General features: G+C 39.7%; 1 protein-coding gene across 2 annotated transcripts in view; it reads right to left on the reverse strand.

The window, feature by feature from the left end:
- Nucleotides 1–19,187, reverse strand: part of NOX4 (NADPH oxidase 4) — a 105,240-nt gene that overhangs the window by 55,949 nt on the left and 30,104 nt on the right. For both annotated transcript variants that reach the window (XM_008937632.1, XM_008937624.1), the window contains exon 11: nucleotides 319–379. In XM_008937632.1, coding sequence (XP_008935880.1) covers nucleotides 319–379 — 61 coding nt within the window. The remainder of the gene's footprint in view (nucleotides 1–318; nucleotides 380–19,187) is intronic.

Consider the following 19,187-nt stretch of genomic DNA (forward strand, 5'->3'; position numbering starts at 1 on the left):
TACCACGCACAGAGACACTGCACTGCACAGGGGCAAGGAAAAATAAGAAAAAGAGGCAGAAGAAGAGGAATGCTGAAAACTATTACATTGCAATCAGTTCTATTAATAGTTGGAAAAACATGTTATCTGAAGAAATGTATATCTGAATAAAGCAGGGTTTGAATCAAGAATGTCATAAAAAAACCTTTGGGAAAACAAGCATGAATGATCTCTAGTGAGGATACACCACAATCAAGGTACAATCCTGCTGAAGCCAGAAAGGGTAAACAGTTCAAGTAAAGGTATTTATCTCTGTAAAGGAATTGGTTTTCTACATACCTGTCCAGTCTCCTACAACTTTAAGGTGGACCCCAAACGTTGCTTTGGTATCTGTAGGGCACTAAAAATATTAGACATATTAAGGACCACTTCTGAGTAACAAGAAAATAACAAAGTGCATTCAAAATACAGTTCTTAAGACAGAACCTGGTGTAAATAGGTCGCTCCTGAGCAGCCACACCAGCAGCTATGTCCTTTAAGAAATAAGTCTAGCATCAGTACAGCTCAGGAAGCTGAACATGGCTAGTCTCCACTCAGTCTTAACCCTTTCATCTGGTCATAGAGGAGTTTGGGATGGGTTTGTCTCGGGTTGTGAACTGAACAGCTGCTTCACTAAGCATTACCCAGCAATGAGACCAACTGAGGATACAACAGTACAGAAATGCTGCCTCTCCTATTGGCACTTATTCAAAACCAGGAACTGCTCCATCACTCCTAAATCAAGGTACTTAATTGACTCCTGGCTCTTGAGTGTCAGGGCACATGTTTTCCAGCTGATCATTCTCACACAGCTCATGCTTTCTTCTAAATGGAAACTGAGATCTTGCTGCACTTTGCCAGAGCATAGAGTTTGCAAAGGAAAAACAGCAGATTGCATAGCACACCATAAAAATCACTTTGCAGACACCACTCTCTCACTCTGCACCTATGCCCTCACCTCAGTGCGACCTGTGACTGTCAAAACAGAAAATTATATTATTTACAGTCTTACCCATACCATGGTATCTAAAAACCTCCAGTCAAGGCAAGTCAAAAGTCTAAGAAGCCCCTTCAGTTTCATTCCTTCTCAGCTACAGGGAGATTTCAAATTCACCGTCTGGACAGCTTTCACAGGTACACCAAATTATTTCACACATGAACAGGACACGCAACTATTCCTCACAAAAAGATTCTTCACCTTCTTTCTATAAATGAACACCATTGGTTTCCTTTTGATAAAAGATACTACTACTGAGTTTTGATACCTTTCTTAGAACCTGTTAAGGATTGTTCCAAGCTCCATCACGAATCCAACACCCAACATGCTGACATTCCTGTCTTTTACTTTCTACATCTACAGACAAATATGAATTCTGAGGAGAGGGCTTAAATTCAAGGAACACATCTATATTATAAATAAAAGAAGCTCAGGGTGTGAATCCAAGCTTCAAATACTCAATCATCCATCACATTTGTGAGGACACTTCTTGGCTCTGTTTTGAACCATTGCCACTAATATTCCCAAAATAATCTGTTGCAGATTGGGAAACCAGTGGCCTCAGGGCTGAGGTTCAGATCCTATCAATACCTTATTTAGCAGCAGACATAGATAAAAGGTTAGTATTCTTTACAACTTGGCAAATCTAGAACACAGAATACAATGTCCCAGCTAGTTACTCCACTTTCCTGAAGGGGAAGAACACTCTTGTTAAGAGTGCTGATTGCTAAACAGACTCATATTTAATTCCTTGTCATCTTTTAGAAGTGTTCAAGGCCAGGTTGGATGATGTCTTGAGCAACCTCATCTACTTGAGAGATGTCCCTGCCCATAGCAGGGAGGTTGGATTAGATCATCTCTAGGGTCCCTGCCAATCTAAGCCATTCTATGATTGTATGATTTCAGGTTCTCCTATAAAAATCTGGTGCAGAAACTTAAGAATCAGAATCATTTCAACAAGTCTTAGCCTTCAAACAAATGGCAACAAGGGATGCAAGCAAACCTCACACAATGAGTCTAGTATTTGCTGTGGCTAGTTGCAATGTCTTCCAATTAAAATATCAAGACCAATGCTCCTTATAAATGTAGATAAGCAGCCTCTCAGCTAGAAAGTTGCATACAAGCAGTAAAAAAATCTGTTCTCCTGGGGACTTCTCTAAGAGCCTTTAACAGAATTTATTTTTCGGTATGGGTTGTCCCGTGGCTCTCTGTGTTTCACAGGAGGTGGAGTGATTTTCTTAGTCTAACTATGCACAGTCCCAGTTCAGCACATGTTCTATAAAACTGTCTGTCATTCCCTCTTTCCATTGAAGCTGATGGCAAAATACTCTTTGTCTCCAGCCAGAGTAGGTTCAAAGCTGTTATCTTGCACATTACCCTTGTGACTAACTCCTTTCTGCACATCTTTGAAAAATTATCCAATAAAAAAGACATTTATTTATCTTTAGACTTCAGGAAGCCTATTTTGATAACTATAACTGGGTATGAGAGCTCCTCAGAGAGATCTGGAAAAAAAATTATTGTGCTGCTGTATCTTACCAGAAAAAAAAAAAAAACCACCCATCATCTAGGCTACATGGACTGATTTTCCCTCAGTTCGAAAAAGAGAAAGACTGTAGATGGCTCAGCCAAAGGCCATCAAGATGATGAGAGAATTGGAGAACCTGAACATACAAAGACAGGTCAAAAAGAGAATGTGCTGGTGTAACCCACAGAAGAGAAAAGCTCAGGGACATCTTCCAATAACTAAAAAATAGCTATAGGGAAGATGAGGGTGCTCTCTTCACCACCACACATGGTGATAGGACAAGAGAACAGGGGCACAAGTTGCTCCAAGGTAAATTTCATCTGGATATAAGAAAAATATTTTTCACCACAGAACAGGCAGCCAGAGAAATGGTGCAATTTCCCTTGCTAATTCAGCTTCACAAATTCCTGGATACCCTGATTTGCAGGCCTTGCACCAGAAGGTTGAATCAGATGATCTCCAGAGGCCTCTTCTGATCTTAGACTTTCCTATGGACCTGTAACTTTGAAAATTGTATTTACATTTTTATGGCACAGAACACTTATTTTACCTTTCTCATCTCTGTAAACACAATTGTCTCTAAATTGTGGCTTTTTCCAGACTGTTGGACAATATATTCCATAATCTTAAGAAGATATTCAAAGGCAGCCTTTCAGATGTTTAATCATGAAAGTTGGTAAATTTTCTTGTGTTATTAACAGGACACTGGGCATCTGTAATGAAGTGCAATGAAAATATATTTAACTTTCTTCATGAAATCACAAAATCATAGGATAGCTGAGACTAGAAAGCACCTCTGGAGACTGCCTACTTCAATCCTTCTACTCATGCAGGGTCTGCAAGAGCAAGTGGCCCAGGACAGTGTCCAACTGTGCTTTGAATGTCTTCAAGGATGGAGATTCCACAGTCTCCCTGAGCAACCTGTGCCATCCTCACAGGAAATGTGGGGATTTTTCCTTATGTTCAGATGGAACATCCTGTACTTAAGTTTGTGTTGTCCTGTCATTGAGCGCCACTGAGAAGACTTTGGCTCTGTTTCCTTCACTCATCCATCAGTTCCAGCTGTCTTAGAAGTCCTCACATGAGAGATGCTCCAATACCTTAATTATCTTCATGGCCCCTTATGGTCCAATATGTCCAAGTCTCTCTCCTACTGGGGAGCACATAACTGGACACAGAGCTTCACGTATATCTCGCCAGTGTTGAGCAGAGGATCACCTCCCTTGACCTGCTGGCAATGACCTGCCTAATACATTGCTGGCTCATGGTCAACTTTGTGTCCACCAGAACCCCCTGGTCATTCTCTGCTGAGCTGCTTTCCAGTCATTCAGTTCCCATCATGTACCGTGTACTAGTACCTGGGGTTACTCCTCATTAGAGGCAATTTTTGGCAATTCACTTTCAAGATCTTCATGAAGTTACTGTCAGGCCATTTTTCCAGCCTCTCAAGGTCCCTCAAATGGCACCACAACCACCACTTTTCCCAATTTTGTATCATTTGCAAACCAGTATTGATCCCTCAGCTATACCACTACCGACTTGCCTTCAGCTGGACTTCATGCTACTTGCTACAACCCTTTCAGCCCAGCAGCTCAGCCAGTTTTCCACCTACCTCTCTGCCCATACATCTACTGCACACAGCATCAATTTATCTGTGAGAATTTTATATGAAAGTGTCAAAAACCTTGTCAATTATGATGCTTTTGCCCATCTTTAAGTATCTAAATCTCTGATCGCCTATTTTACTTTTAAATTGCCATATTTCATCTTTAAAACACTGCACAGCTAAAAACTGCTTCAAGATCCTTATTACAGTCAGCTCAAACACACATTTAAACAAACATCTATTCGTGTTCTATGAAGAAAAGCACAAACTGAAGCAACTGGAAATTAAGAGACTAATAACATGTGCCTTGGTCAAATAAAAGTGTATCAAAGTGGCCTCAGAAATGCATAGTGTCCTCTCTGTAGCCGTGAACAAGAAGAATTAAGATTGTTTTTAAGACATATCTTGGCCAATAGTTTCCTCATGCTCCTTTTAATTTGGGAGCCCTAAGAAACAATCCAGTTGCTACTAACTGTACTGTGGCAAGAGCTGTTTGCAGCCCTTTGTTGTTTCCTTATTGCCCAGTACCCTGCCCAAGAGGAAAATGTAATGGTTAGCTACTCTTGAAAGTAAAAAAAATACTTTCTTGTAGTTCCTTTTCTTTAAATAAACAATGTTTTCCAAAAGGATAACTCATTAACTTGAATAATGTCTCTAACAAGATTAGACATTGTTAGACAAAAGGCCACAAGTGGCAAGTTTCTCAGTAGTTGTTGGAATCCCAGAACCCTAGAATGGCTTAGGTTGGAAGGGACCCTAGAGATCACCCAATCCAACCTCTCTGCCATGGGCAGGGACACCTCTCAATCAGACAAGGTTACTCAAGGCCTCATCCAACCTGGCCTTGAACATCTCCAGGGAGGGGGCATCCACAGGCCCTTTGGGCAATCTAGTCCAGAGTCTCACCACCCTCATACTGAAGAAATTCTTCCTAAGACCTAAGACCTAAATGTACTCTCCTTCAGTTTAAAAGAGTTAAATGAACTCTGTTTGCCACACTAATTTGATTAAAATGCTATAGTACATAAATTAACTGTGGCAGGTAGTGCAATTATGTAAAGCTATGTTAATCTTATTCTAACCTCAAGATATATATACTTTTACAAAATGAAAGATTTTACAGGTAGGAATGTCTATGCTAGTCAGCTTATCTGCCAGCATTTGGCCATCGTCTAATACCAAATGAAAATCAAAAACATTCCATTAAATTTAAAAGAGCTGTGCAGAATTACAACCCTGGAGAAAGTAAACTATGTTCTTAGCATTGGAAAGTTGGTAGATTTCCTCAGAGCTGTTAATCACATGTAAGCAAGTTTAGAATGTCTGGGTTTATTTTATTTTTATATGTACTTCCATATTCGAAGCAGTGAGAATAGTATTTTATATGTAGATAAAACTTACGGAATACAGATTATTCCATATCTGGATGAAAAAACACCTTTCCGTATAGGTATTTTCCCTTTTTTTCATGCTATCTTGAAATACAAATGCAAATTATCACACAGGGAATTTGCAACAATCCCTGGAGAACTTTATGCTTATAAATCAATAAATTAATTACATCCACAAGTAGTTGCAGCTCTATTATTTATCCCTATGTTGAGATAAAATATAAATTATAATTTTTAATAATCTTAATAGTTTAATTAATATTTAATGCATCAGTTTCACATTGTGAACGCAGTTCTCAGTTGTCCTCTATGCTTTGCTTTTATATGAACACGAAATGAGTGAACTAATTACTGTTAGATCACATTGATAATACTTTACATTGGTGTAAAATTCTATTGGAGGTGACAAGCAGTGTAGAAATTTGTGCATATGAATGCACAACATGTAGAAAAGGAGAACTATGTTATCAGCATCTGTGTTTTCAGTTTAGAATACCTTGAGTATTTAACATCACTGCGATCTACTCTACTGCAATCCATCATGCCCAGAACAAGAAACAGGACAAACCTCATTGAAATAACTTTAACGGTATTAAATACTGTTAAAATATTGTAAAACATTCTCTTTAGACCTTGGGGTGCAGGAAGCTGGGGTGAGTCAACAGCAAACCAGCAAGAAAATAGAAATTAATTCCTGAAAGTTTCCAGCTCTTCTTTACTGTAAGAAGCTTTACCATAAGAACTGTGAAGACTCTTAGAGATGTTAGGGTTTAATCACAGCGTTGTCATAGAAGGATAACACTAAAGAATATCAGAAAAAAAGAGGATGAAAGGGATGTCCAAGTTTTGTACCCCCATGTGGCTCTGCAAATGAAGCTCCTTACAAGTTCCTGTGGAGATACTGCTCTGAAGCTGATGTACCACAGTAAACACCAGCTTCTGTGTTTGTGCTGTAGGAGGTGGCCTGAATATTGCCCAGAGTTGTGAAGAAGATCTGTGCCACAGCTGGAAGTATAGTGTGAAACCTCACCTTTGTCTGTTTTTGGGAATTAAAAAGCTCATCGCAGAGTTTGTTTAAAGGGAAACTCCTTCAAAGAAAGCTTTTGCTTTGGGGAAAAATTCATGATATAATCCTAATACAGACTTGGACATACTCTGGCAGGGACTGTAAACACTGCTAAGCCCCTGATCTGTTCCCATGCCTCTGGCTGCCTACCTGCCAGGGAGAACCAGCTGCACTGCAAACCCTGTTTCATTAGCCCATCCATGCTCCAGTCGCAGACAAACCCTTAGACAGATCCAGAAAAACACAATAAAGACTTAGCACACTTGGGAAAGAGACAGAATTGGGGAGGGGGAAAAAAAAACTAAATACAAACAGCTTATTTTCCCTCACGTAGATGAGAGAAAGAAAAAAAAAAAAAAAAAAGAAAAAGAAAAGATTTCCAGCTTTGCCAGCTGACAAGGAAATGTGAACCCTGGAAGCTCAGTAAGCTGTAGCTTGTCTGGTTTCATAGAAAACTGATATAAACATTGCTAAAATTATTCAACCTGACATTAGAAAATGAAGAGGAGTGATGACAAACACAGGCAGGCTATATAAAGGTAGCCAAAAAATAGTAGCTAGATTTAAGTCTGACTCATAGGAGGTGAACTCTGTTACACTGGGCTACCCTTGCTTTAACTAATGAATCCCATAAGAAGAAAATTTCAGAGGAAAAAGGTTAATCTGAGGAGTTACTCTTTTAAAGACAACTCTGTCTCAAAGACTAGGAGATTCTCTAAATGGCTCTGTTTATTTTTCTGTTTTGTGTTACTTCACAGATTGGATTTTGTTTAAATGTTTTCCCTGTTAGAGACTTGGATTTACAGCTGTCCTACTTTAACTGGCAGACATCAGCAGACATTATAACAGCTCTGAACATGGGGAAATCCTAACCATGGAACATGATTTAAGTATCAAGGGTGTCTGGATGATCAAGGCGAGACCACCGTGCTCTGAATACTCATGGCTTCAGCCAGAGCCCTCCCATTGCAGAGCTGACTCCTTGCAAACAGCCCAGCTGCAGAAACATGCCAAATACTTCTCCTTTTCACTTACCATTTTTTTATACTGTTTGTTGTACAGCCCCAAACACCTGCGGTCTAGCTAGTGGAAAAATACACCATGGCACTGTGGGATGCTCAGTCTGCATCACTGGTCAGCTGCAGTGCCAAGAAAGATCATTCTGGTCATCTGGGGTCTAACTGCTGTAACATAAACTGCAAACCCACACCCATTAATTCCTATGAGTCTGTAGTTCAGCATTTGCTACTTCAAGTTCACTCCCTGCAATCTGAGTTGTTAAATTGCTCTGTGTTTGAAACAATCTTTTGTTTTTTAGGTCTCCATCTATGAGCACTTGTTCCTTGATTTCACTCTTGCACAAGAAAATACAATTCTTTACTGTAATAGATGTCTTAGGATTGTAAGGAGATCAATAGTTACAAGTGTAAAGTAAATATAATGGTGCATAAAATACATATGTTGTTGAATAAATAATATGAAATTACTTTGTTTTCTAGCAAGTTTGTAATAGCCTGACCACCAGTGTATTGCTGCTATGAATGCACTACAGATACACTTCTACAGACTAGTCAGGATTTCTTTGCCTCTGCAGCTCAACCAAGGTAAAAAACTTGCTGACTATCCTTTCATCCCAGCAGACACATTAAATTTCATACAATCACAAAAAGCATGAGTTGCAAAAAAAAACAATAAAGATCATCAAGTCCAACTCCCTACAACATAGTAAAAATGTTTCAATCCCAGCAAGTCAGTCCCTATCATTTACGCATTTCAAGTTGCTAGCTCATAGAAAAAACAAATCATCACCTTATGGGATGCTCAGAACGTAAGCCTTTGTCCCTGCAGGAGTAAAACAGGAAACCTGAATGGCACAAAAGGCTCCTTCTCCATCATCCCTGAGCAGAAACTACGGGCCACCTCCAGACTCGTGCTAACTGGCCCCCAGTGGTGTGAGACCCTCATGGAAAGAACAATCAAAGGATCAATAGTTTTACTATGGGCATCACTAGCACCTTGAGGAACACTGTGTCCTTCCAAACTACCCTACCAGCACACACAGTATTTTGCCAGGCTAAAGCATGGATCCCAGCCAGTCAGCTGGTCTTAATTTTAGGACAGCAAGAGGCAGGGTGCTTAATTTCCTCTAATACTTTGTCTACTCATTAACTGTACTCACGCTTCAAAGTTGCGCTGGTTTGGGTTTTTTCATACTGCTGTTCTCCTGCACGTCCTAGACCTTACTATAACCTGACCAAGCAGCTAACCTAGAAGCACCACTTCGGATGGGAGAAAACAAATTTCTCTGCTAAAGTCAGTAGGTGCTTGTTATATATTGTAAATTTACTTTCATAGTTACAATACAAGGAAAACTACTCATGAGAGGACACCTGTTTAAAGTATCTGCTGAAGAAGGGGACAGGATTTAGTGAACTAAAATCTAACAATTTCTGTGTTCCCTTGATCCAAAAGAGTTAGATTTGTAAATGTATATGAAAGTGAAGGTTTTCTTAGGGTGCTTACACAGACCCCAAAACTATTAAGCTCAAAACCTAATCAAACCAAATAAACAAGTCTAAGGAAGTACTAGAGGCATCTGAAATATTAATCTACTATATTTTTGTTTTACTTCATTTTTTTTGCAAAACAGCTGCTAGATTTTCTACTTCTGTGAAAAGCAGACAGGCTCTAGGGATTTCTTTAGTTTGCCAGCAAGACACTCCACAGTATCTGTGTTTCCCTAAACGCTCTGTAAATCATCTCATAAAGACAAGTTTCGTAACCATTTGCACAAGATATTTAACAAATCTATTAGAATGTCTTCATTTTATATTTTGGTTTTATTGTATTTATCTGCCAGTATGAACTTAGCTCTTGATGTCCTCACATACTTTTTACTCCAGCAAACTTCCAACTATTTTTCAACTTTTTAACGAAGCACTTCGGAACTTGGCTCACAGGCTTTTCCTGTTGTGGATAGTTTATTTCTCAAGTTTACAGTACAGGACACATGTTTCTCCATCATCTCCAGTTTTGCTCCTTGCACAGTACAAAATTTCTTGTGTAAAAGAAGCTTAGAGCTAAAATTTCACTGCTAGACTGTTAATACCATCACTGATTTTAAATGAACTCTGGTTTATCCAGAAATAAAGATAACCCTGGCTCTAGAAAACACAAGTTTTCTCTTATAAAAGCAAATGTGTTCCTTGTGACATTATTTATATGCATGTATCATATCCTGAGAACTTTCTGACAACGCATCAAGCCCAAAAATTTAAATGTGCAGATCAGGACTGTCACCTGAAGGGAAGCTCTGCAGAGGGATCTGGACAGCCTGGATCGAAGGGTCAAGGTCAGTTCTATGAAGTTCAACAAGACCAAGTGACAGGTCCTGGACTTGGGTCACAACAACCCCAGGCAATGCTACAGGCTTGGGGAGGAGTGGCTGGAAAGCTGCTAGACAGAAAAAAAGACCTGGGGGTGTTGACTGACATCTGGTTGGATATGTGCCAGCCATGTGCCCTGGTGGCCAAGAAAGCCAAGAGCATCCTGGCTTTTTTTATCTGAAAAAGACAATCTGAATCTGAAAAGATAACAAACTTCAAGATCAGGATACATATCTCTTGGAATGACAAATGAGGTCCTGGACAGCGTTATAGATATGAGTAAAGTACAAGGACATTGATCTAAAATATTTAAGGCTGCACTGTTCACAGGAGCAGAAGAGGTGCTACTCTTTCTACACAGAGAGTCGACTCCTTACAATGTAGACTAACATCTTCACATTAAGCTTTTTATTTTAATAAGATGTGGCTTTTTGTTTTCAGCAGGGATTCTGGAGGCTTCAAGAGGAAATGCAGGACAAGAGGGGGCACCCCACCAATGGTGCTGGGTCAGAAGGAATGATGGAGAAAGGAATTAAATCTCCGTGTCAAGTTAGTCAGTGAAGGCTAACCTATGCAGGCCAGGCAATGCCTTTTCTCTTCCTGAATAACCTGAGCTCAGTGGGCTAAGATTTGTTTCATCATTTCAAAAAAATTATGTACTGAATCTAAGAGAAATTAAGCATGGATTATTTGCCTGAGTGACTTCAGTGAAGAAAGGAATTATGGTTGTGTCACTGAAATCACTAGACAGGAACTACAGAGTGCAGAACTCATTCTCAGACATTAGTCCTAAAGACTCCCTTCACTCCAGTACCCACATCATCCAAGGGGGAATTCCCAGGGACTAACTCTAGCTCCTCTAATCAATGCAATAATGTGATTCAGATGGTTTCAGTTTGGCTTCTGTCCTGAATGTCTCCTGGAATTGTCTCCTGCCCTCCTACTACAGAAGTATGGAGTAACCATAGAGGAGGACCAGTCTAGATGAGGTGTTGTCTCAGTGTCTACATATAATGCATAAAACTGTCATCTCATCTCTTGGATACTAAAGTAACACTTCAGCTACTTTGTTATGGTGAAGTGTCAAAATACATGAAAAGATAATTTAGTATACACACATAATTGCCAGAAACAAAAGACAACAATCTTTTGAGATCCAACTTTTTAACTGGAAAAAAAAAGGCAACACAACTATTCCAAATAGCAGATCTATGCTGTTGCCACGAAACAAAACTTAATGAAGCCTTTCCATCAGCAGTTCAACTTCAGCAAAGAGGATGCTGCAAAGTGACTCATTCAATCACCACAGCACCTGACAGGCTCTCCCCCAAAGGCACCACTGCAAAAGGCAAGAGTAAAGAAGCTTTGATGAAAGACTCAGTTCACTACTGCATTTCTCAACAGGATTAAGTTTTCTTTTCTCCTCTTTCACCTTTAAACTTCTAGTTTAGAGGTGAAACATCAGATTGCCCTGATACATGCAACAGAAAGAAGGTTTTTAAACTTTAAGCTATTCAGAGAGCAGTGTAAGTGAGCTCTGAATTCATACCACAGTGGTACAACAGTATCTCCTGTCTTTGCTCAATGTGGATTTTAGTTCCAAGGGGAAATGAGGGCATGACAGCAGCTAGTGACAACTAAAACTGTCACAAGATTGTGATAACAGATCATTTGATCCTGCATTTGTGGATGTTTGTTGCAGAGTAGAAGTTTCACCAAATCAGATCTGAGCGACTTCCAAATTCAGAAGAATTTGCCTCTTGGTTTTGTCCTTATATCAAGGTCTTTCACACTCTAAGTTCCACATGAAGTGATGTAATTGTTTCCTACATTCTTTTGCAACAAGCAAAACAACACTCTTAAAACAACAAGGTTACCAAACTTTGTGATGAGCTGGGAGTCGACACCAGTATTTTGGTAGACAAGCTGTCTGAACTGCAGCTTGTGAGAGATTGTGGCTTGCATTGACCCTGTAGTAGATTCAGCAGAGACCACATGAAAGACTCACTACATCTTCTGAAGCACTTAACATCTGAAAAACACAGGCCTATTTCCACCAGGCTTACTGCCAATCAAGACATGCCAATTCAAGAAATTCCAAAAACATAGCAGAAAAAGTGACTTCTCTTGTAAGGCGCTGATATACATTCTAAATGAGAAACTACTTCTGAGGTCATTCATCAGCAAAAAATAGGAAGTGTGCAGCTATAAACAGTCAGTACTATGGTTTCATGCTGCTGCAAATAATCAGCAGTGTGGCTGAGTGTCTGGAAAGAAAGGGAACTCAATACCAAGTGGAAAATGTAAGAAGGAAAGAAAACCAACGGTACAGTAAACTGCAAGCCTTAGTCTCTTCTTGTTCATGCAGGATAAAACAAAGAGCAACCAGAATGAAGTCAGAAAAAACACTTTCCAAATTATTTATTTTTTTAAAAAAAAAGGAAGAATCTGCATAAACTATTTTTTTTCCTTAGTTTTGATAAGAGATGGGGTCTTTTATACTAAAACCGGGAAGCAACTTTTTGAATATATGAACTGTAACAAAGGGCCATCCTTACTGCTGGAAATTAATACTATTGATAATGCTCTTCTTCTTTTCCAAGGCCTTTAAATATTGTTACACACAATGACATTCAAATTTTTCCATAGCAAATGAGTTCCACACTTCCTTCCACAAAAGCATAAAGAAATGTCAGTCTTGGGAAGCATAGCACTAAAGAGAAGATTTCTGATGTTCTTTCGATGGTCAGATTTTCAGATCATATCATGTACTTGGTCTGAAAGACAAATCTCCTTAAAAGAGTTCATTAAGTGGGAACACACAAAAAATAATTTGTGCCTTTACAAACACTGAATCAAATTATTTGTTTACAGAAAATATTTGTCCCCACTACAGATTAAAATATCTTGGAGCTAACTCTATTCTGCTCAGATTCAATTGTAAGATGCAATAATGGCCTATCTAAAATACGTAAGTTAGACACAAGGGTGTACAGAACTGAAAATGTTACTCTCACTCTTTTACACAGCATAGTAACAGTTTTATACAGTTGTGTGTAGAAAATGGTAAAAGAAACATTGTAAAACATGTTAAAAAGACTGTGAGGACAGGCTGAGGAAATTGGGTCTGTTCAGCCTGGAGAAGAGGAGGCTTCAGGGGGACCTTATAGCGACCTTCCAGTACCTGAAAGGGTCTACAGTAAAGCAGGGGAGGGTCTATTCACAAGGGTTTGGAGTGACAGGACGAGGGGTGATGGCTTTAAGCTAGAAAAGGGTAGATTTAGGTTAGATGTTCGGAAAAAGTTCTTCAGTATGAGGGTGATAGATCCCTGGAATAGGTTGCCCAGAGAGGTGGTGGAGGCCCCATCCCTGGAGACATTCAAGATCAGGCTAGATGAATTTCTGAGTAGCTTGGTCTAGATGGAGATGTCCCTGCTTATGGCAGGGGGGTTGGACTAGATGACCTTTGGAGGTCCCTTCCAGACCAGACATTCTATGATTCATTCTATGATTCTATGAAAAAGAAAACATTTTGTTAAAGTGATATAAAAAGACAATAAAGAAATGAAGACAATAGGAAATGAGCAGACAACTAGAAACTACCCAGAACTGACCAGCAGGTCACTGGCAGGAATCCCAGATGTTGGGTCATCCCATCATTACCATTCCCAGCCCTTCCAATGGATAACAAAGTCAAGAAGTCACTTGAATTGTAGTGAATACAAAGTCACTAGGGAATAAAAAACAGTAGAAACATGCTTCAAAACTGGAGTTAAAAAACGTCAGATTCCACATTGATCATGAGAGAAAATTGGAATCTCCAAGAACCTGAACTTCAGAGTGCACAAACAACACTGACAGCAGATCAAGGGAGGTGACCCTTCCCCTTTATTCAGCACTGCTGAGGCCACACTTGGAGCACTGTGCCCAGTTCTGGGTTCCTCACTACAAGAGAGACATGAACATACTGGGAAGAGTCCAACTAAGGGTGATGTAGACGATGAAAGGACTGGAACATGTCTCCTATGGGGAAAGGCTGAGACAGCTGGGACTGTTCAGCCTAGAGAAGAGATGGCTCAGGGGCTCATCCTGGCCTGTACCAGAAAGGGTGTGACCAGCAGGAGCAGGGAGGTGATCGTGCCCCTGGACTCAGCACTGGTGAGACTGCAACTTGAGTCCTGTGTCCAGTTTGGGGCACCACAGGATAAGAAGGACATTGGGGTGCTGGAGTGGGTCCAGAGAAGGGCAATTAGGCTGGTGAGAGGGCTGGAAAACATGCCTTGTGAGGAGTGGCTGAGTAAACTGGTGTTGTTGAGTCTGGAGGAGACTGAGAGGAGACCTTATTGCTCTCTGCAACTATCTAAAAGGAGGTTGTAGTAACGCTGGTGTTGGTCTTTTCTCCCAAATTACTGATGATAGGATGAGGGGAAATGGCCTCAAGTTGTGCCGGGGGGGTTTTGACTGGATATTAGGAAGAATTTCTTCACTGAGAGAGTGGTTAGGCACTGGCACAGGTTGCCCAGGGAGGTGGTGGAGTCATCGTCCCTGGAAGTGTTCAAAAAATGAGTAGATGTAGCACTTGAGGCTTTGGTTAGGGAAATGTTGGAAGGAAGGTCAGACTGGATGATCCTAGAGGTCCTTTCCAACCATAGTGATTCTATGATTCTAAGGGGACCTTATCAATGTCTATAAATACCTGAAGGGAGGGTACAAAGAGGATGAAATCAGGCTTTTTTCAGTGGTGCCCAGCAGCAGTACAGGAAGCAATGGGCACAAACTGAAAGACAGAAGGTTCCTTCTGAAAATCAGGAAACACTTTTTTACTCTAAGAGTGTCCTGACTTGAGTTAGAACAGAAGTAATTCTGTTTGGTGATTTCGATTCTCAGCTGTCTCTTCTAATTAACTGCATTTTCTGAAGTCAACAGCATATTTTCACAGTGTGTATCTGCTCCTAGCCGTGACAATGCTCCATGTTTACGGTAATTACCTAGGATTGCTGTGTGTAGAAAGGCTTTTGCTTATACTTAATCCCGTGTAGACCAAGGTCACTGCTAAATCTTGCATACCACATGGTGGATGCAGAATGTGAAAGGTCACACCTTCAGGGAGGAATGCATGGGGTGGGTAACCCTAAATTGACCAACAAAGAATTCTATCCCACATATATCATATTCAGTATAAAGCTGAGGAATTACAAGGGTCAAGTCTCTTCTTCAATGGCCAATGTCTGAGGAAGCCTCTATTCAAAGCCTCTGCCTTTGAACTCTAATCCATGTGTTCCTGAATCCAGTTCCAGAACCCAGCTCCTGAATCTGATCCCCATCTGCTGCTGAGTTCTGTCTGGGACTTCCCTAGTGCCTGCTCCACAGCAGGAGTGGTGACGGTCATGTAATTGCCATCAAGGGGGTTGGGTTTGATATTGGTTTTCTATCTGTTTCTATTTCATTCTATTATTATTATTTTAATTACAGCTGTTTTCCAAATTCATAGTTTCTCTCTCTTATTCCCTTTCTCTTCCCCTTTGGGACAGGAGAGAGGTTAACAGAGAGCATCTGTTATAGGTCTAGTCAATGACACCGACGCTAAACCTTGACAGAGTGACCAAGCACCTGCACTAGCTGTCCAGGGAAGTTGTGGGGTATCCATCCTTGGATATATTCAAAACCTATCTGGACATGGTCCTGGGCAACTGGGTATAGATGCCCTGCTTGAGCAGGGACATTGGACAAAATGATCTTCAACTGACGAAAAGGAAAAGAAAAGAAATGCCACTGCATACTTTTCTGAGGAATGCCTACCTTTCACGTCTGCGATTCAGAGCTCCCTCTGGCTCCAAGTGAAACATGGGAGCTTTGCCAGAGTGCAATGGGAGTGTGCTTGGGCCCTTTACACAGCCTCCCGGTGCCTTCCTCCACCCCAGCATTATGTAAGAAACTGAGCTAAACTGCAAATATTACACATCATCAAAAAGGGAAGAAGAGACTAGTAAAATATCTGCATGACTCCTTCATACTGACTCACTCCTTCCTTTCCACTTTTGTTTATTGTCCTCACTTTGAGTATACAGACATGCCTGAAGTGGTTATTTCTTGTCTTTTAAGCATATTCCAGGCCCAGAGAGACATTTCATCACTTAGACAGGACATCCCATAGAGCCAAGTCCTGCTGCAACAGGACAAGAGGTAATGGTTTTAAAACTAAAAGAAGGTAGATTTAGACTAGATATAAAAAAGACATGTTTTACAATGAGGGTGGTGAAACACTGGCACAGGTTGCCCAGAAAGGTGGTAAATGTCCCATGCCTGAGAATATTCAAGGTGAGATTGGATGGTGCTCTGACTAACCTGATCTAGCTGAAGGTGATCCTGCTCATTTCAGGGGGGTTGGACTAGGTGACCTTTAAAGGTCCTTACCAACCCAAACCATTCTATGATTCCATTATTCTAAGCAGGATAACAGCACCAGGAAGAATGCTGCAGTCTTCCCCCTAGTTCTACTGCAGTCATCACTGCGCTGTGCTTCCAGTATCTGAATCCCCACACACCCCTCGTGCTGCTCTTGCTGTGGCTCTGAGCCCCACAGTTCCACACCAGCCTAGAAGAACAACCCAGGGATTATCATCATCCAACAAAAGAAGCAGCAGTAGTGTTTCAGATTGCTCGGTAACTACAAGTAGGTCAGACGGGAGCAGAAAAAATACTCAGTTAAGATTATGCCTACACACTCTATAGGCACAGTCCCATGTCTGCCATCATATTAAAAAAAAATAATAATCTTTCTAAGCAGGAGAGCAGCCCAAGGCACATTCTGTGATCTAGCAAGACATGTGGAAATCACTGTCCCCTGCTTAGGCTGGGCAAAAAGACTGTCATAAACCTGGACATTTCAAATCCTTATTACGCTGCAAAGCAGCCATTTACCCAATGACAAGCATTCCTCCAGCATAGTTGATGTTCTACTAAAATAAGTTTGTGGCAATAAAAATTAATCCCAGTAACTGAGTGGTAAGTTCATATCTTGTAATAAATATGTATTCGATTTTGAAGGATATGCTGTTATGCTGAAGGATAAAACTGTACTTTAAAGTGCAAAGCACTGGCCATGAAGAGTAATGACCTGGTCTAGTATTACACACTTAAAATATAATGCATTGTACATGAGTGGAAATGCTAGTTCTAATGTTACATTTTTAAAATGTGACTGCAAAAATGACAAAAACTGTAATTTATCAACTAGCCTTATGTATCAGAAATTTATTGCACATTATTTTATTATAAATGAGTTTTTTATATTTACTAGGAAAACTCAGACCCATTTGAGTCTATAGAGTCCATATCTCTAATAGAGATCTATTTTACACAGCTCCTAGATCTAAAGTTTTGATGCAAAAATAGTTTTCCCATAGCATGCACTATCATAGTACACTATTTTCCATAGTGAATGAAATTGTCCAATCATGCAAAGAATCTGACTTCAATAAAACAACTTATTCAACTTCACCCTACGATCTAACCCAGTAGATCCATGTCAGCAGTCTCTTTTCTGATAAAAGCTCTCATCATAACATATAAGAAGTTTTGCCAGAAAAAAAGTTTACTGAACCAGGCCTAACACTCCTTGATGGCATTTCTTCTGGAAATTAGAATCACACAATCCGTTGGTTTAGCAGTGTCCTAACGTAAGAATAAATCTTTATAAGACTCCCATGTTTTCCAAACTGTGCAATTACTGCTTATGATTACCAGTATTTTAATTTCCACTGAGATAGACAGTCAGAAACTAAAAATATGATGTTTTGAGATTAATGTTTAAGTAAGATGTGTCCCCTGGCATAAACCAGGTCTAACTTTACTAAATATAACTATGCCAGGGCCAAATAAGTGCAAAAAGCAATCTGAGACTTATAATAAGTTCTCAAAGTTTATCTTCTGATCACTAAACTAATAAAAAACATATATACTGATTGAACCATTCTGTGCAAAACAAAACCCAGCTACCATTCCATCATACTCAATGCACATAATTTTTCATCATTGCATATCAACTTATCTTAATGAACTACACAGAGGAAAGCCTTAAAACTTGCCTACTGGAGTTAACAACAGAAAAATAATACATGCCTGCCTTCCTATGTTTAAAGTGAAAAGCCAGGAAAACTTTGCAAAAATCAGGCAATGCAAGAGGCAGTTTCGCTTCACTAAGCCATGCAGAGACAGCTTCCCTTAAGTGAGATTCTCTCACAGATTTACAGCGCAAAATTTATTTTGGGTGGAATTTAGTGTGGGTTCCTGTGTGACAGTAGCTGCCTCCTGGCTCAGCATGTAAGTAAATAAATTAAAAAATAATAATAACAAAAAAAAAAAAAATTCACAAAACCCAAGAACTGGAAATGAGGAAATGAATAGGATCTGTTTGTGGCATCTGAATTTCAAGTAATAGTGAAGCATCTCAGCTGTTCCATAGCACTAGGTACAATTCAGTGGGGATAAAGTATCAGTTATCAGTCCAAAGAATGAATCAAACATTAGTATTTATCTCCATGGTCTTCTTGAAGAATATCTATTTCAGGAAATCCTAAAGCCTTTATTCCTTTGGGGAGGAAAAGGCTGCCACTAACATTCAACCTTCAGACTCTACTTTTGTAACAACACAGCCAATGCAGTACAGTGATTTTTTGGTAGTATATTTCAGGCCTCTACACTGCTCACTCCTGGAGAGCTTCACATTTATTATGTACAATTTCACTTTATTCCAGGAGGTCCAATTCCCATTCTAGATCAGCTGAGCTGAATAAATAATAAGCCAAATATTGTATGATTTCAGTGGTATATCACTGAAAGTCATCAATGGATCTCTTAATATGCAAATAAAGCAGAAGACTATTTTAGAAACTTCTTTTTTAAACTTGATGCTTTTCTAACTTTGGAAAAGGCAGTTGCAGGAATGTCTTTTCACTTAATAAAGGAGACGACAGAAAAATTATTATTTATGCTCATTCTGAATTAAATTCTATAAAGAAAGGCTGAAACCTCGTATAAAAATTATCAAAACCGTATGGATTTTATTTATTTATTACTGTTTTTCACTTATGGAAGACTTTGAAAAAAGTCCCCATTATAATTTTTCTCAACAGTGGAGAAAATTAAATATGTATTGAGCACTGTCATACATAATAATCATGCCATTTCATATTC

The sequence above is a fragment of the Merops nubicus genome, unplaced genomic scaffold (assembly GCF_000691845.1).
Source record: "Merops nubicus isolate BGI_N331 unplaced genomic scaffold, ASM69184v1 scaffold12560, whole genome shotgun sequence".
Classification (NCBI taxonomy): domain Eukaryota; kingdom Metazoa; phylum Chordata; class Aves; order Coraciiformes; family Meropidae; genus Merops; species Merops nubicus.